This window comes from Pithys albifrons, chromosome 7 (genome assembly GCF_047495875.1).
Source record: "Pithys albifrons albifrons isolate INPA30051 chromosome 7, PitAlb_v1, whole genome shotgun sequence".
NCBI lineage: Eukaryota > Metazoa > Chordata > Aves > Passeriformes > Thamnophilidae > Pithys > Pithys albifrons.
In genome coordinates, this window is record NC_092464.1 from 53,908,372 (window position 1) to 53,922,610 (window position 14,239).

General features: G+C 41.2%; 1 protein-coding gene across 3 annotated transcripts in view; it reads right to left on the minus strand.

Moving 5' to 3' along the window:
- TPK1 (thiamin pyrophosphokinase 1) overlaps nt 1–14,239 on the minus strand; it is a 308,446-nt gene that overhangs the window by 113,442 nt on the left and 180,765 nt on the right. For all 3 annotated transcript variants that reach the window (XM_071559614.1, XM_071559615.1, XM_071559613.1), the window contains one exon: nt 11,668–11,763. In XM_071559614.1, coding sequence (XP_071415715.1) covers nt 11,668–11,763 — 96 coding nt within the window. The remainder of the gene's footprint in view (nt 1–11,667; nt 11,764–14,239) is intronic.

A 14,239-nucleotide genomic window follows, 5' to 3' on the forward strand; every position in this document is an offset into this window, starting at 1 on the left:
CACAGCCTTTCTATCATTCAAAAACCTACTTCTTTAATGCAACATTTGAAGGAATATGACATAGACAATAAAATTATTGTAGTAACATGCATAGTATGTTGGAAACATAATAAATGCTGAGATGCATATATATTGACACATATAGTATGTTGAAAAGTAAACAATCAGTAGTAGTGTTAATACTACATTTATTATTATTGCTTTATTGCTTCATCACTTCATCAATTTTGACCAGTTTACAAGAAAAGCATTTTGGCCTTCATAAGGCAATTTGTCAACTCAGGATGTGGTTTAAAAACCCAGATATATCTTTTCTAAACTTTGTATCAGCCTCAGTACTGAAGACTTTAAAGCACAGCAAGCACTTGCCTTGATAACAAATGGGCCAGAGTAGATTTTAGCTTATTCACCCATGGGGGTATCAGAGCTCTCATGCTGGCCACTTTTTTATATCATCCTCAGAACTGCAATGTAAATTTAACAGAGTATTAAAATCCCCAAACCCAACGTTGAATATATAGCAAGCTGTTTGTCCACTTTAATTGATTTTACTGACTCTTTGCCTCAGTGTTTTACAGAAAAGGTTTGGCATTCATTTCCTACAGGAATGATGTGCTGAAGCACAGCAGCATCTGAGCTTTGCTCAGGTAGAATCCTCTTTACTGTGGCCAGGATTTCCTCATTGCTCCAAACACCTGACTCTTCATGGGAACAAGAGCTCTCACCTAGAAAGTGCCATCCTGGTTGTGTACCTTGAGCTTCACCATCACCTCCCTGACTCCACTGACCTTCATATTACATTGTTCCAGCTCCTTCACAAAGCATTGCTTGCTGCTGACCTTCATTTTCTTACATTTTTACCTGAATGCTTTTTCTCTATTTGCAACCCTTTTCATTTCAAATAAGAGGTTGTTCTTTCTGCTAATGACAGTGAGTATCCAAATAGAGTGCATCTGTCTGCTTCAAGAAAGAAACATGTATGATGGTAACATGGAAATGAGAAAGATAATCTCAGAATCCAGTAATAGATTTGGAATCATCTTAAACTTGGATTTACGATTGACTTGTATTTACATCTCTGTTCAAAGGATTTAATTTCATTTCAGGGCTTTGGCTTTGCTCTCTCTTGCAGGTAAATGGAAAGTTTGAGAGTGTACTTAACATAATGTGGCATTAATTTTGTGGAACATAAACTCCATAAGCACTGACTTCATTCTTTCTAACTTAAGAAAAACCTAATGTACAAAATCCACATGAATTGCTGAACCCCAAGCAACCTGAATTTGACTATGATTCCTTCTGTGTGTGAGATCAGGGCCACTGGAATTCCTCATTGCCTCAGATTTTCTGGGTGAAAGGCCTGTCCCCACTCCATACTGTTACCATGCTCTAGTGAGTGGGTAAAAGCGCATTAAAACTCTTTGTTCACTGGGGCTTTGGAGGAAAGTGTGTGCTGGTTTTGGCCCAGACACCTTTACTCTATGCATGAACAAGGATTCCAGAACTATCAATCACATGCCTTCTGATAATACATAAAATCTCTTTGTCTTTTAAAGCAATGTGAAAGGACACTCACAAGCATCAGGCTCACTTCTGTTCCCATAACTACTGTTATCCACAGTACTCACCCCCATGGAAGTGCAAAACCAGCAAGCAGACTGTCATATCCCTAATTAGAGAAGTCCTGGATTTGTATTAGCAGCAATGCAAGATGCTCTCAAAAGATTATGCTAAAATGGTCTAGCAAATCTCTGCAATGATCTGTGAACACTGTGTTTGGCACATGCTATGGTTTAATTCATTTTGCCTTATACTGAGTTTAAAAAAGGAAATACAAACTAACTAAAACCTCTCATCAATGAACAACTCAGGGAAGAAAAAAACCCGATGCTATCTTCTTCAAGAGGATCTGTTCATTGTGAGCTTTCTATTTCAAATTACACTACACTCTGGCTGCCAGTCTTCACTGTAGCAGCCTTCGCTCCCCTCCCTCCAACATCCTGAGATTGGCTCAGCTGGTAAAAACTTGGCTGTAATAATGCCAAGGCCATGGGTTCAATCCCCTGTGTGGGCCACTGACTTAAGAGTTGGACTCGATGATCCTTGTGGGTCCCTTCCAACTCAGAATAGTCTGTGATTGTGTAAGGATCAACTCCAGAAGGAATCTACTCTAATGTAAACGAGCTACATTTCCATGTTGTCCCAAGATCATCAGGTCAACACAAACAGAGCCGAGGCACAACCCCAGCCTACAGAGGTGCACCACCCCTCTCACCTGAGCTAGGGTATGTCAGCCTGGTCAGCATGTGGGAAGAGGCTCTTGGCTGCAAAGAGCCTCCCTTGAAAGCCTCTCCAGGCTATTCCCCCAAGGGATGCAGATCACAGTGCAGAGCAGGGAGCCTTGCCTGGGCTGTGGCTCCTGCTGCAGCCTGCTGGCACAAGGGCAGTCCTGTACAGGCAGTTCCTGGCTACTCTGCACTTGATGGATCAGACCACGCAGGGTCTGTCTGCCAGCCCACAAACAGGGGGTATATCCTGTATCAACAGCACTGTGTGTGCCTCTGTACAGCTCCAGGAGCCCTAACAACATCCCTTTGGCTTCTCTTGCAGTTCTGTGCTGGGTTAATCACAGCTGGCTGTGGGGCACACACCTATCCACTCTCTCACTGCCCCATCCTCACTGGGTCGGGGAGAGACCATGAGATGAGCAAACTTGTGGGTCAGGACAAGGACAGAGAGATGGCTAATGACCAATTGCCATCCCAGGCCAGAGCACCTCCTGCCCCTGCTTGCTGCTCCCTCAGCACTGGCAGGGATGTTTCTGATCTGTTGGCCCTCACACCTCCCTGCCTGGGCTCAGCTGTGCCAGGGATGGGGCAGCCCAACCTCACCTCACCTCACCGACACCCCTGTGGCCCCTGCCAACACCTGGGCACACAAAACCTGACACAACCAGCACCCCTCACCACCTGGTTCCTCATATTGCTGTTCCTCTAGGAGGCTGGGATGAACAGAGGATGTGTCTTGGCCACAAAGCTTCCTCTCCTTTCCTGTTTCAGCTCTTGCCCAGACACTGTCCGGCACCCTTGGAACACTCACAAGGGAAAACAAACCAAGCTCTGTATTGCAAGGCAAGGGGGGGGAGATGCTTGGTAGACAAGGATCTCTGCATGAAACACTCTGCCAGCAGCTCAGGTGTTATGCCCCCACCAACAGGGAGAGTCCACTCCGACACTGTGGAGAGCTGAGACATTTCCCTGTGCCTTCCTAAGCCAGGAGCATCTTTTCTTGAAAACTAACTTTCTGCCTATCTTTATTGCAGTTCTGTCATGTTAAGTTTAGCTGTAAAATTTCAAGGAAAGAATCACAGATTATTAAAGGGAAGCATTCCCTAAGAAATACAGAAAATTTAAAAATATCCATTTTCATGATAGATAGATAGATAGGCAGATAGATAGACTAATAGATAGGCAGATAGATAGATAGATAGATAGATAGATAGATAGATAGATAGATGAATACTTTTGTTATTTCACCTGAGTAAGAGGCAACAGCTCAGGCACTTTCCCTGCATATTGTAGCAGTGAAGTCTGTATAAAAGATGCCACGAATAAGGCAGAGCTCTGGAGGACCATCACTCTCCCTCAGCAGAGGACATAATTGCAAGAGGCACTTGTTTCTAGGCAGGGCGAGGGGTTGGCTCTGCTATTTAAAGTGTTTAAACTCGGGTTCACACAGGTCTGAAGATTTCCTGACGGGTCCCAACAGAACAGCAATATTTTCAGCTGGTCTGAACATTAATCTTCATGATGAACAAGGGGATAATAGCCTTTCCTATGACACTCCAGGGACAGATGTAAGATCTGAAACTAAAGACAGGACATTTTTCCCTGTCTCTCAGGCCCTGTTCTGTGAATGGCTCCTCTTTGGAGTGATTTCTCTGAATACTTGGGCTGTACAGAATTTTTTTTCCCCTAAGGGAGGACAGATTTGCAGAAAGAAGCCTTGAGTTTATACATTTGTTTATAAGAGGCTGCAGATATTTTTATATTGAAGAAAGTAGGTTACGATTTGGATGCCAATTTTCCTTTTCAGCGTAGGTTCAGTATTTATAGCAGATAATTTACACATGGCCTGAATAATTACAGAATCCATTTTATTTTTCTACACTGTCCTCTAGACCATATAAATTTAGCCACGCACTTAAAAAGAAATGGAGCATGATTTCTTAAACTGGAGGCCCTTGTAAAGCTGTAAACATTTTATGTTCACATTTAACTTGCACAAAATATTGAGCTTTAATTGTTCAGTGCTTAGTTGTTCAGTGGTTTAAAAGGGAAACTCGATGGGTTCTTCAGGCAAGTTGAAGAGACCACAGACTAAACTATTTCTGCACCAGCCACACACTTTTGCCTTCCAACAGCCTTAATACCTTTCTCTCCCCTCCAAATATTCATTGCTAGGTAAGGAAAAAAAAGAGGATGAGCATCCACAGCCTCAAAAACTTTGACCAATATTACAATTTAACCATTTATTTTGGCTACTCAGAGACCACACAATGTTACAAAAAGAGTGAAAACTTCATGGGGAAAAACCTCATCTAAAATAGATAAGGAAGCATTCTTATATTCACTACATAGATTAAATAAGTTTCTTTGAAGAGGGTAAGAAAAGAAGCCAGAGGAGAAGGGATTTTTTTGATTGGTTCATCTACTGCTTCAAGGATCAGATCTCTGCAGTTCATGAACTTACACAAGTTTGCTCTCTAAAGACAGTATTTCTCACACTGAAGATGTAGAAAACTGCTAAAGTTTTTATGAAACTATCTCAAAAATAGCCCAAACCCTGTAATTTATTCTTGACAAGCATCTCAATTTAGTAGGTAGAAGCCATATTTCTGATGTAGAAATGCCCTATTATAATCTGCAATTAAAATTAACCATACTAGCACAGAGTTCTTAATATTCTTAATGATAGTTTACATTACATTAACTCAAAAGAATTTCATGATAATACTCCTATCTTATGGGAGATTTCATAACACCAAAGTATTCATGTGTCAAGAGGAACAAAATACCCAAACCCAAGTTATTTACAAAAATCTCAGGCAATAAACTGAACTCTCAGTCTCTGAACTGCAGAAAATTTCCTGGTGTCAAAAGATTTCCTGCTCCAATATCCATTCCCTCCAAGACTCTGTGGGATGCCCTGTGTTCTTGCAGACAGTCCTTCTGCATGAAATGAACACAACAAAGATACTCGGTGTGTCTTGATGCTCACAGATACCTGTGAACAGGCAGACAGCTTTGTTTCCTTGGCATGAAATTGGAGGGTTTCTCTTTGGGAACTGGCAAGTTCTGATATCCTGTATTACAAGTGCACTTTGTCGTGCATTTACACTGGGAAGCATTAAAATAATTCAACAGGAGGAAAGATGGGTTAGATAGTGCATTCCTGGAAGGTGGACTCAGAGCTTAGAGCTAAAATAGTTCTCAAGGAGATGTCTGAACACCCTGCAGGAGGGATTTACTCCAGTTGGAAGGTTTTATGGAATTCTACATTTCAGAAGTGGGAATTAACAGAAAACACTTTAGATCCATTTGTTTCTTTTGGACAGGAAAGCTTTATGAGGAGGATTATTAGTAACTCGTGAAAACCTTTTTGATGCAGCACTGACAGTACAAGAATCTTTTCATTACATGCATTTAACTTCCCCTAAAATCTTGTTTGTATTTTTTATTCTCTTTCTGCGAAGCATTAAGAAAAAACCCCAAATGATACCACCAGAACTGAATGGGTTTATTCTCAGTCCTGCAGGGGGGTCAGAACTGGATGATCCATAAGGTCCCTTTTAACCCAAACAATTCTAGGATTCTATGATTCTTGTAAAAGCTTCCTACTGCTCCACCTCTCTGTCAGCTTTGGTATTTTCCAATCTGTCTCTCTTATTTCAGGAATTAGTTACTTCCCTGTTCCCAAGTCCTGGTGTCCTCATTCCTAGGCTTTGCTGTAAACGCCCTTCCCACTACTGCTCTGGATCCCCAAAAGTCTTCAGAAATGAAAACAAGTAGTGTTCCAGCAGGAAATTACCAACTGCTCAGAAAAGCAGCAAAATTACGATTCAGTCAGGAACTGAAGCTAAAAAAATGCCACATCACCAGGAATAACCTCGACTGATAGTAAAAAACAAACCTAAACCAAATGGAGTACAGTATTTGCAATAATTAGGACTGTTCTTTATGTTAAAAAACCCCAAAAAACTAAAAATCACTTTTAAAGTATTTTCTAATTTTGGTTTTCGAGTATTTTCTATTTCCCTTCAGGGTCCTTTTCTTTATGTAAGATAAAGCAGAGAGGGCTTAATAAGCTGTTTGGACACTGCAGAACTGAAGGTGGTACATGAACATCACTTCATTGTCCTCCCTTTGGCACTCCATGAACACAGAACTCCACCAACATTATGTTCAGCCTCCCTCAAGGGAAAGGAAAGGGGACTGATTGGACACTGTATTTAAAACTGCACAGAGAAGGATGTTTGCTTACAAGGATTAACACCCTAGACTGCTGACTGATTGAACCTTTAAAGTGTAATTTTAAAATGGAAATGTTAGTATGCTATGCTTTTATTGCCGAGGGTTTTTAGGAAGATTTGCTTTGGATATTTTCCCTTTTTCATATTGACACTGGTGCTTTTATCAGTTTAAACACACTAACATTAAACCACTAAAAGGCATGTAGGTTTCAATAAAATTCATTTTTTATATCTTCAGCCCATATAACTAAATGAGCTGCTTTAACTTTTTTTTAAGCAGAAAAGATAATAAAGTTAAATGAAAAGTCCCAGAGCTTAGTTTTAAGACTAAATGGCATTTTAGATAAAACAGTTAAGGAAAGCAGAGTTTGTAAGGCTGAGATAAAGGTAATGGCTTAAATCTGTCTTCATATTACGAGGATTCTTCTTGGAGCTGCAAAATTGATAAACACACTTCCAGCTCTCACTGGTGTGAGCTGCTTCGAGCTGCCTGCGAGTCAGACCAGAGATGCTGTTATGGAAAGAGCATTTGATGAAGTTTGGGAATTGGAATATCCTCCCTAGCTGCCTGCTGGGACACTGTGGGCAAGGTGCTTCTGTACTTCTGCTTTCCCATCTCCAAACAGAAGATAATAGTGCACACTTCTAATGCGAGATCTGTCGATCCCTAAATAAGAGATACTGTGTAACCTTGCCTGTCATTTTGACACTTTGCTTGGTTCCTTGAAACAGCCTGTGTTAAGATGAAAGGTAATTAAGAACAGAAAGTAGTACCAGACAGAAATAAATTTATTTTGAAGGCCTTATAATGAAGAAAAGAAAGTATTCACATAACTACAGAATGAATAAAATAGTGATTGAAACAGCAAAGCAAAATGTGCCCACCTAATAGACCACAAACAAGGTGAAAGAAACACAGAGCAGCAATAAAGACACGGTTATTAAGACATTAAAAAAGCACCATTTAGGGCAGGATGGTGCACTGCCAGAAATGTCCCAGGCACTCAGTGATAGGACAGGGGGACACGGGCTCAAGCTCTGCCAGGGCAAACTGAAGTTGGAGATCAGAAAAAAATTCTTTGCAGAGAGAGTGCTCAGGCATTGGAATGGGCTGCCCAGAGAGGGGGTGGATTCCCCATCCCTGGAGGTTTTTAAGATGAGATTGGCTGTGGCACTGAGTAAAGGGACTGGAGTTGCACCAAGGGTTGGACTTGATGATCTGGGAGGTCTTTTCCAACCCAATCCATTCTATGATTCTATGTGTGCATTTATATACATCTGTGTGTGCATGCACACTCACAGTCATGCAGAAAGAAACATCTGACAGCCTTCAGGTTGCAAAGAAACTTCAGGAGTCAGATTCTCTGGGTGGTACTTCATTGCTCCACCCACCCAACAGAATGCAATTCACAAATGAGTGAGGGCTGTGCAGAGGGAAGATTAAGACTGACTCCAGCTTGGATATATAAAGGGTACTGCTTGTTCTGAAATTCACTGCAGTATTTATGTAACTATAAATACATATAATCAGGTGACTTAGATCTCACAAAATAACCCCAATGCTGCTTTCTGTGTGACTTGGCCTTGCGACCAAAATATGCAATGTGAGTCAGAAATGAATGACCCTAATGATTCAGAAACCATTCTAGGACTGTTTATTTGAGAAATAAGGGAAAAGCATTTGGTTCATTGTTCTAGAAGTCAGAATTACTGCTGTTTAAACCAAACAAGGAGTTCAAGAACTAACAAGGTGACTTTTCTCCCAGATTTGTGTCTCAGTTGACCATCAGCTCTAGATGCCTTTTTTCTTTCTTATAAAGATATTTCTAAGGCCTCTTCTCAAATGGAGCTCTCCAACCACCAGTAAAATCCAAGCCAACTTTTTTTTTTTCAGCCTTCTCTCCAGATAGATACTGAGTGCCCATCTCACCTCCACTGCCCCTTAGGTGACCTCCAAGTAAACATGACTGATTATCTTTCATCTGTTCAAATAGCATTTGTTCAAAAGCTGTTTGGATAATCAGGAAGAAAGAGAAAGAGGATGATGAAGGTGCAGAGAATTACACAAACTTAATTTCTTTGGAACAAAATATTGCCCCCATATGTTTATGTGAGTTCAAAACCTTCTTGACACAGAACTTCTGCAGAGGTGACTCATAAATCAGAGCCGAAATTATATCCATTCAATATAGCAGATAAATGACAAATTATTCTCTGACCAGTGAAGGAACATCCATTTCAAACGCCTCAGCTACTCACAGTTGAATTTCTGTGTCACAGGATAGTGGATCCATGGTATCCACCAAATGTAGTTTACCTCCCAGCTTAACATATTGCTACCCCAAAGAACAGCAAATGCAGCAGGACTGTGCTATCAAACTTTTAAAGGTACTAAAGAGATACTTTCCTTGTTTAGCAACTTCAGCTACAAATTATAAGAAAAAAAGGTTTGTAGTGTCTCTTTGTCCTTTGTCCAGACAGAGTGGGGGGAAAAAAATCAAACCTGGAGACAGACATATTTTTCCTGGGAACCAGGAAGGCATATTCCACCTAGTTAATACTCTCAGTTAAAATGAAAAGTTTCTATGATAATTTTTTCGTAAGGGAAAAAACTCCACTTTCAGACATGCAAATACTTGAGGTCAAAAAACACAGAAGCAGATGAAGAGCCCCCTCTTTATCCAGTTCTAGTTTTCAGACCCCAGACCTTTTCTTCTCAGCTGTGTGTAACACCTGGGTCAACACAGACCTCAATGGCAGCTTCCTTCTCTGAAGAAATTTGCATTGTCCTCAAAGATTTTTAGATCAATGGCTGTAACAGAATGTTTTCTTACCACTTGAATTTTTTATGGCAGAATGTTACCCATAAAGAAACCTAAATTAAGTGCAAATTGAAGTATTTAAAGTGGCTAGAGTTTCAGAGGAGCCAAGAGGTTGCATCCATCAGCTGAGGACACTGTATTTTGCAAGTGCTCAGAATCTCTGTGTTATTGAGAGGTCAGACATCAAGTTATGCACTGCACTGTGGGGACATCCTGAAGAACCAGCAAACCTCCTGCTAATGAATTATACCCAATGCTTCTGAACAAAGGGCAAGCTGGAAACTAAACTTGCAATTTATACAGTTATGATACCATTTTATCTTCCATTTGTTTAAGTTTCTCATATTATCTGCCTAAGCTGAGTCAATGACTTTACATCAGAGAATGTAGAAGACCAAAACCAGAAATGCATTGATGCTTTAGTGTGCATTAATTAGCTGAGAGCAGATTATTAAGTTTGATGGAACAGACACTGCAAACAAGAAGCAGCTTAGATTTGATGAATGTGGCACTTAGTTTTAGAAGATTTATCTGTGTTACTTTCTACACCTCTGAAAAACTCAGACTGTATTTAAAGCACATCTCTTACATGAAAATGTAACTGAGCTGAAATCTTATGTTTAGTGCACTGGCATGAACTCTAAAATTACTGCAATTACACTCTGGCTTGTGCTCTAGAAAATACAATCAAGGATTACAGTGCAGTGTCCTTTAGGCAACTTAACATGGCTTTACTGTGAGAGCAACCAAAGAACTCAGAAGCTTTACAAACAGACCAGTTATTGTTGAAACACATCTGTAGCTGACATGTTCTCCTTGCTCTTATTTTAACCACACTTGATTACTCATTATAGTTTAAACATCTTGTGATAGCTTAAAAGAATTCCCTTCACAGCAATAGCTGGGATTTGATAAAATCCAGGAAACACTCAAGTTCTCCTTCATTCTAAGGGTATTTCTGTTAAGAGGAAAGCACCTTCCTTGCCAAATTCAAAACAAATCCTAGGCATAGGTGTTCATCTGTTCCACTGGCACTCATCATTCCTGTTCTGCATGGGAAGACCCCCCTCTGTACTCTTGTGATGATAAATTATAGGGGGAAAAAAAAGAAACTATCATATAAAGAGTTTCCTGGCTCACAGCCAGACAGGTAAGAGAAGTGTATGGTGAAACCCTCCCATCTTTGTCCACACTGATGAGGAAAAAAACCTGATGAATAATAACTGCAGATGGGCATTGTGCAGCAGCACTCCAAAAATGTCCCATGGACATTTATTTCATTTAGAAGAATGAGACATTTCAAAATATCTGAAGCAAAAACTGGTTAACTTTTATCAGCCTGAAGGGAGGAAAGATGGAGGGTATTGGCATTTCCAGCCCTTGTTGCTTTGCTGGAGTACAGTGGTGTCAGAAAACCAGGCAACTTTCTTATCCTGCAACAATGAAAACTGGAGAAAGGGAGGTTTACACATCTCCTTCCATGTTGTGCTATTTTAATTTTCTTATGTCTCCTGCCCTCACTTTGGGTAAGAGGATGCAGCAGCTGTTTCCCCTCCTCACCCACAGGTGAGCGGCAGAAGAGAGAGGTCAGCCCTTAGGAATGACTGTTCCATGGGGGGGAAAGGGCAGCAATTCCTAGAGCACATCTGCCACTGATCCATCACATTTGAAATCCCTGAGGAATTCCAACATTTCGTCTCAGAGAGACAAAACAAGCAAGCCTTCAAATCTAAGCTGTGGAAGGGGAGGGGGAGCATTGCCTTCCTTGCCTTTCCAGTGGAGTGAGCCGTTGACAACTCCATCTGGCTCCTTTTAAGTTTAGTGCACTGCCTGCACTGCAAAGGCTCCCTTTGAATCCAGGGGAACCTTTTGCAGAAGGAGGTACTGCTTACCATGTGTAATACTGGCAGGAGAAGCTTCCCCTCTCCATCTCACCTTTGGATGGGGAGAGAAAGGAGATGAACATCAAGGCTTCGTGTGCCAAGTCTTGAAAATATATTTACATGCTGGAGTGGGACCCTTTCTTTGAACTGCAGCCACAACAGCTCTTCTGTACTTTGGGTAGTTCATTAACAGAAATCAATGCAAGCTGCCTTTTAAGAAAGCCAACACTTGTTCATCGACACGCTTTGTAATTCCTTTTAGCAGAAGCATCAATGCTTACAAGGTGTGCAGTAAATTATGGCAAAACTGCAGAATGGCAAGGCAACAGAAACCGGTTACATTTCAGTGCAAACTTAAAAGAGGAAATGAAATACATTGAGAGGAAGAGTAATTACTAAGAACTAGAGACAAAAGGTGTGTTGTCTTTACCTGGAGGCCCTTCTTCTCTATCTTTTTCTGTAGTATCTGAAGGCACTTGGTGAAATCTGTGAGGTCCTGATCCATGGTCTCAATTAACTCACAGCCCTAGTGAAGAAGGAGTAAAACACAGAGAGAGAAAAAAAGTCAATCATTTTTCAATTTTGAGAACTAGTGATGTATTTGGTGAGATTAACTGCAGTCAACAACTCAGAGTGCCTGCATAGAAATGCAGAATTAAGACTATCACCCTCACAGAGCCCAAAGATTGTAGGTTCCAGCTGAAGGAGTTACTCTGAAACAGGAGTTTGATTTTCCAAACCCACTGAGCACATTTGTGTGTTTGGATCAGCATGTTTTACGACACTCTGCTGGGTGAACAAGGTGTGGGGCAGCGAGCCCAGGGTGAGTAGTGACTTCCAGGAAAAGAACTGTTCTCTCTGGTGCTGCTGTGTGTATCCAAACCAATGTAAGCACACAGGAGTGTTCCAGCTTCCCAGAACCAGGGCAGTTATACCAGTTAATCTGCAGTGATCCAACAACGGGTTTCTTGCAGTGGGTGTTATGGATGAGGGCAGGTTACAGTAGAGAAAAGCAGGAGTTCAGATTTCTTAACTGAGAACTAAAACAATTCCAAACCTCTGATAAAAAGAGGAGTAAGGAAAATTGGAGTGTATCTACCACATAAAGTCACTATTCAAAGAGGTTGCAAGGATACAAAATAACAAGTAAAGCATTGTAAATTAAAATAAGAACCATACACACCGGATTCAGAGGTTCCCTTTCCTACCACTTCAAGGTCCCCTTAAAAGCCTCCTAATTTTGTCTTAACTGACAGATTTTAAGTTTCTGCTATGCACAGTAACAACTGATAAGAGAAAAGCATTCAGACTACAACATCTTTGTATGTGTGCCTGTGTTTGTAAAGTACATTATTTTGTTACATCAAAAAACTCAACCCAGCCCAAACAAACCCCAAAAAACAAACAACACCCAAAACCCCCCAAAAAACAACTGACACCAAATTGTTTAAGTTGCCTCTACCTTAGAAGTGAAAATAAAGGTACAAAAGACAAAATATCCCAGATTGGTGAATTCATGAAGTTTAGGGAATTGCACACAACAAAGTAACAAGCCTCCAACAGGAAGACATACATTATCACTGAAATGCTTCCCCACACAGCCAGAATGAACACAAAACCAAATAAAGCCATAATGCAGAAGGGGATTTGGATGAAGCAGAAGAAATAAGAAGGAAGAAGATAATAACATTTTTTATTACACTTCTCCTCCCTTCTCAAAGACTTCTGAAAGGAAACCGTGCACATGTAATCAGAGACCTCTGCTGCAGAAGTGACAGTGCTGCCCCCACAAAGGGGTCAGGGAAGGTGCAGCTGGATCTGGATTCAGTGCTGAGCAGGTCACACTCTAAAGGGCTGCCGTGTCTCTCCACTCTTCACTGGGAAAGGCTGAAAGGTAAAACTGGCAGGAGGAGAAGGGACACAAACCATGAATGTGGAGTTTGGCAACACCAGCCAAAGAGGGAGCCCAGGAAAGGCAGAGGGGTGTTCAGGCCCACCCAGAAAACTCACAGCTGGATCTGGAGACCACTGAAGGGAATTTGTTTATCAAAGCCACTCTAAATGAAAAGGTGTTCCATTCACAAAGGATGGGGTGCTCTCAGACAGTCTCAATGCTGGCACTGAGAGTGAGGAGAGAGACCAAGCTGTGAGAAACTGTGAACAGACAGAACCTCCTCAGTCCTTCTCACATGCCCTCGAGCATGTGAGAACATGACAGGTGAAGTCTAAATCAATGCAGGGACAGCGACTACCGAGCATGGGAGAAGAAACACAACCTCAGTTATCAGCTCTTAAATTAGCAGCAGAGAAGGAAGGTCTTTTGTCTTTTGCCAGGGCCATTCCTTGGCTTCACAGCACTGGCAGAAGCCAGCAGTTTATATGCACCAATTTATAAATAAAAGATGAGACCCCTACTGTCCCTCAGCACTTTTAAATACTCCTGTAGTCATTAACAAGCCAAATCTCCTTGAACAGGCAGGTTTTGGCAGCTGCAGATATGCTGAAGTTCTGCTTTCCACATAGAGAAGACCAAAGGGTCAAGTCTCGTTTGTTTTTTTTTTAAAGTGATGATCTGCAACAGCTTAAATTATTTTATTACTTATTATTTTATGCTACTATTAGGAACATTTCACTTGAGTTCAGCTCTTGCCCAGCTTCTCAGGATGTTCTTTGATAAGAAAAATATTCTAAAGCAGCTACAAGGTACTAGCAAGGCAAGATAACATTAGTATGGTGCCTGGAGAGCACTGAAGGTCACTTACCACAGCTCCAGAAGAAAGCCACGATGTACCAGACACAGAAAAGGTACGTTCAGCCCTGTTACTGTCTTTTGCACATATTCACAATACAAGGCTTCAAATACACAGCACAGAAACATAATTAAAGGCATGAATGGGATGTCAAATGCACTGTTCATTAAAGGCAGGTTACTGTACCCATGATATTGGAACCAGGAGGGTACTGTGGCTTAAGAGGGGTATCCTCAAACTGTCTACTCACTG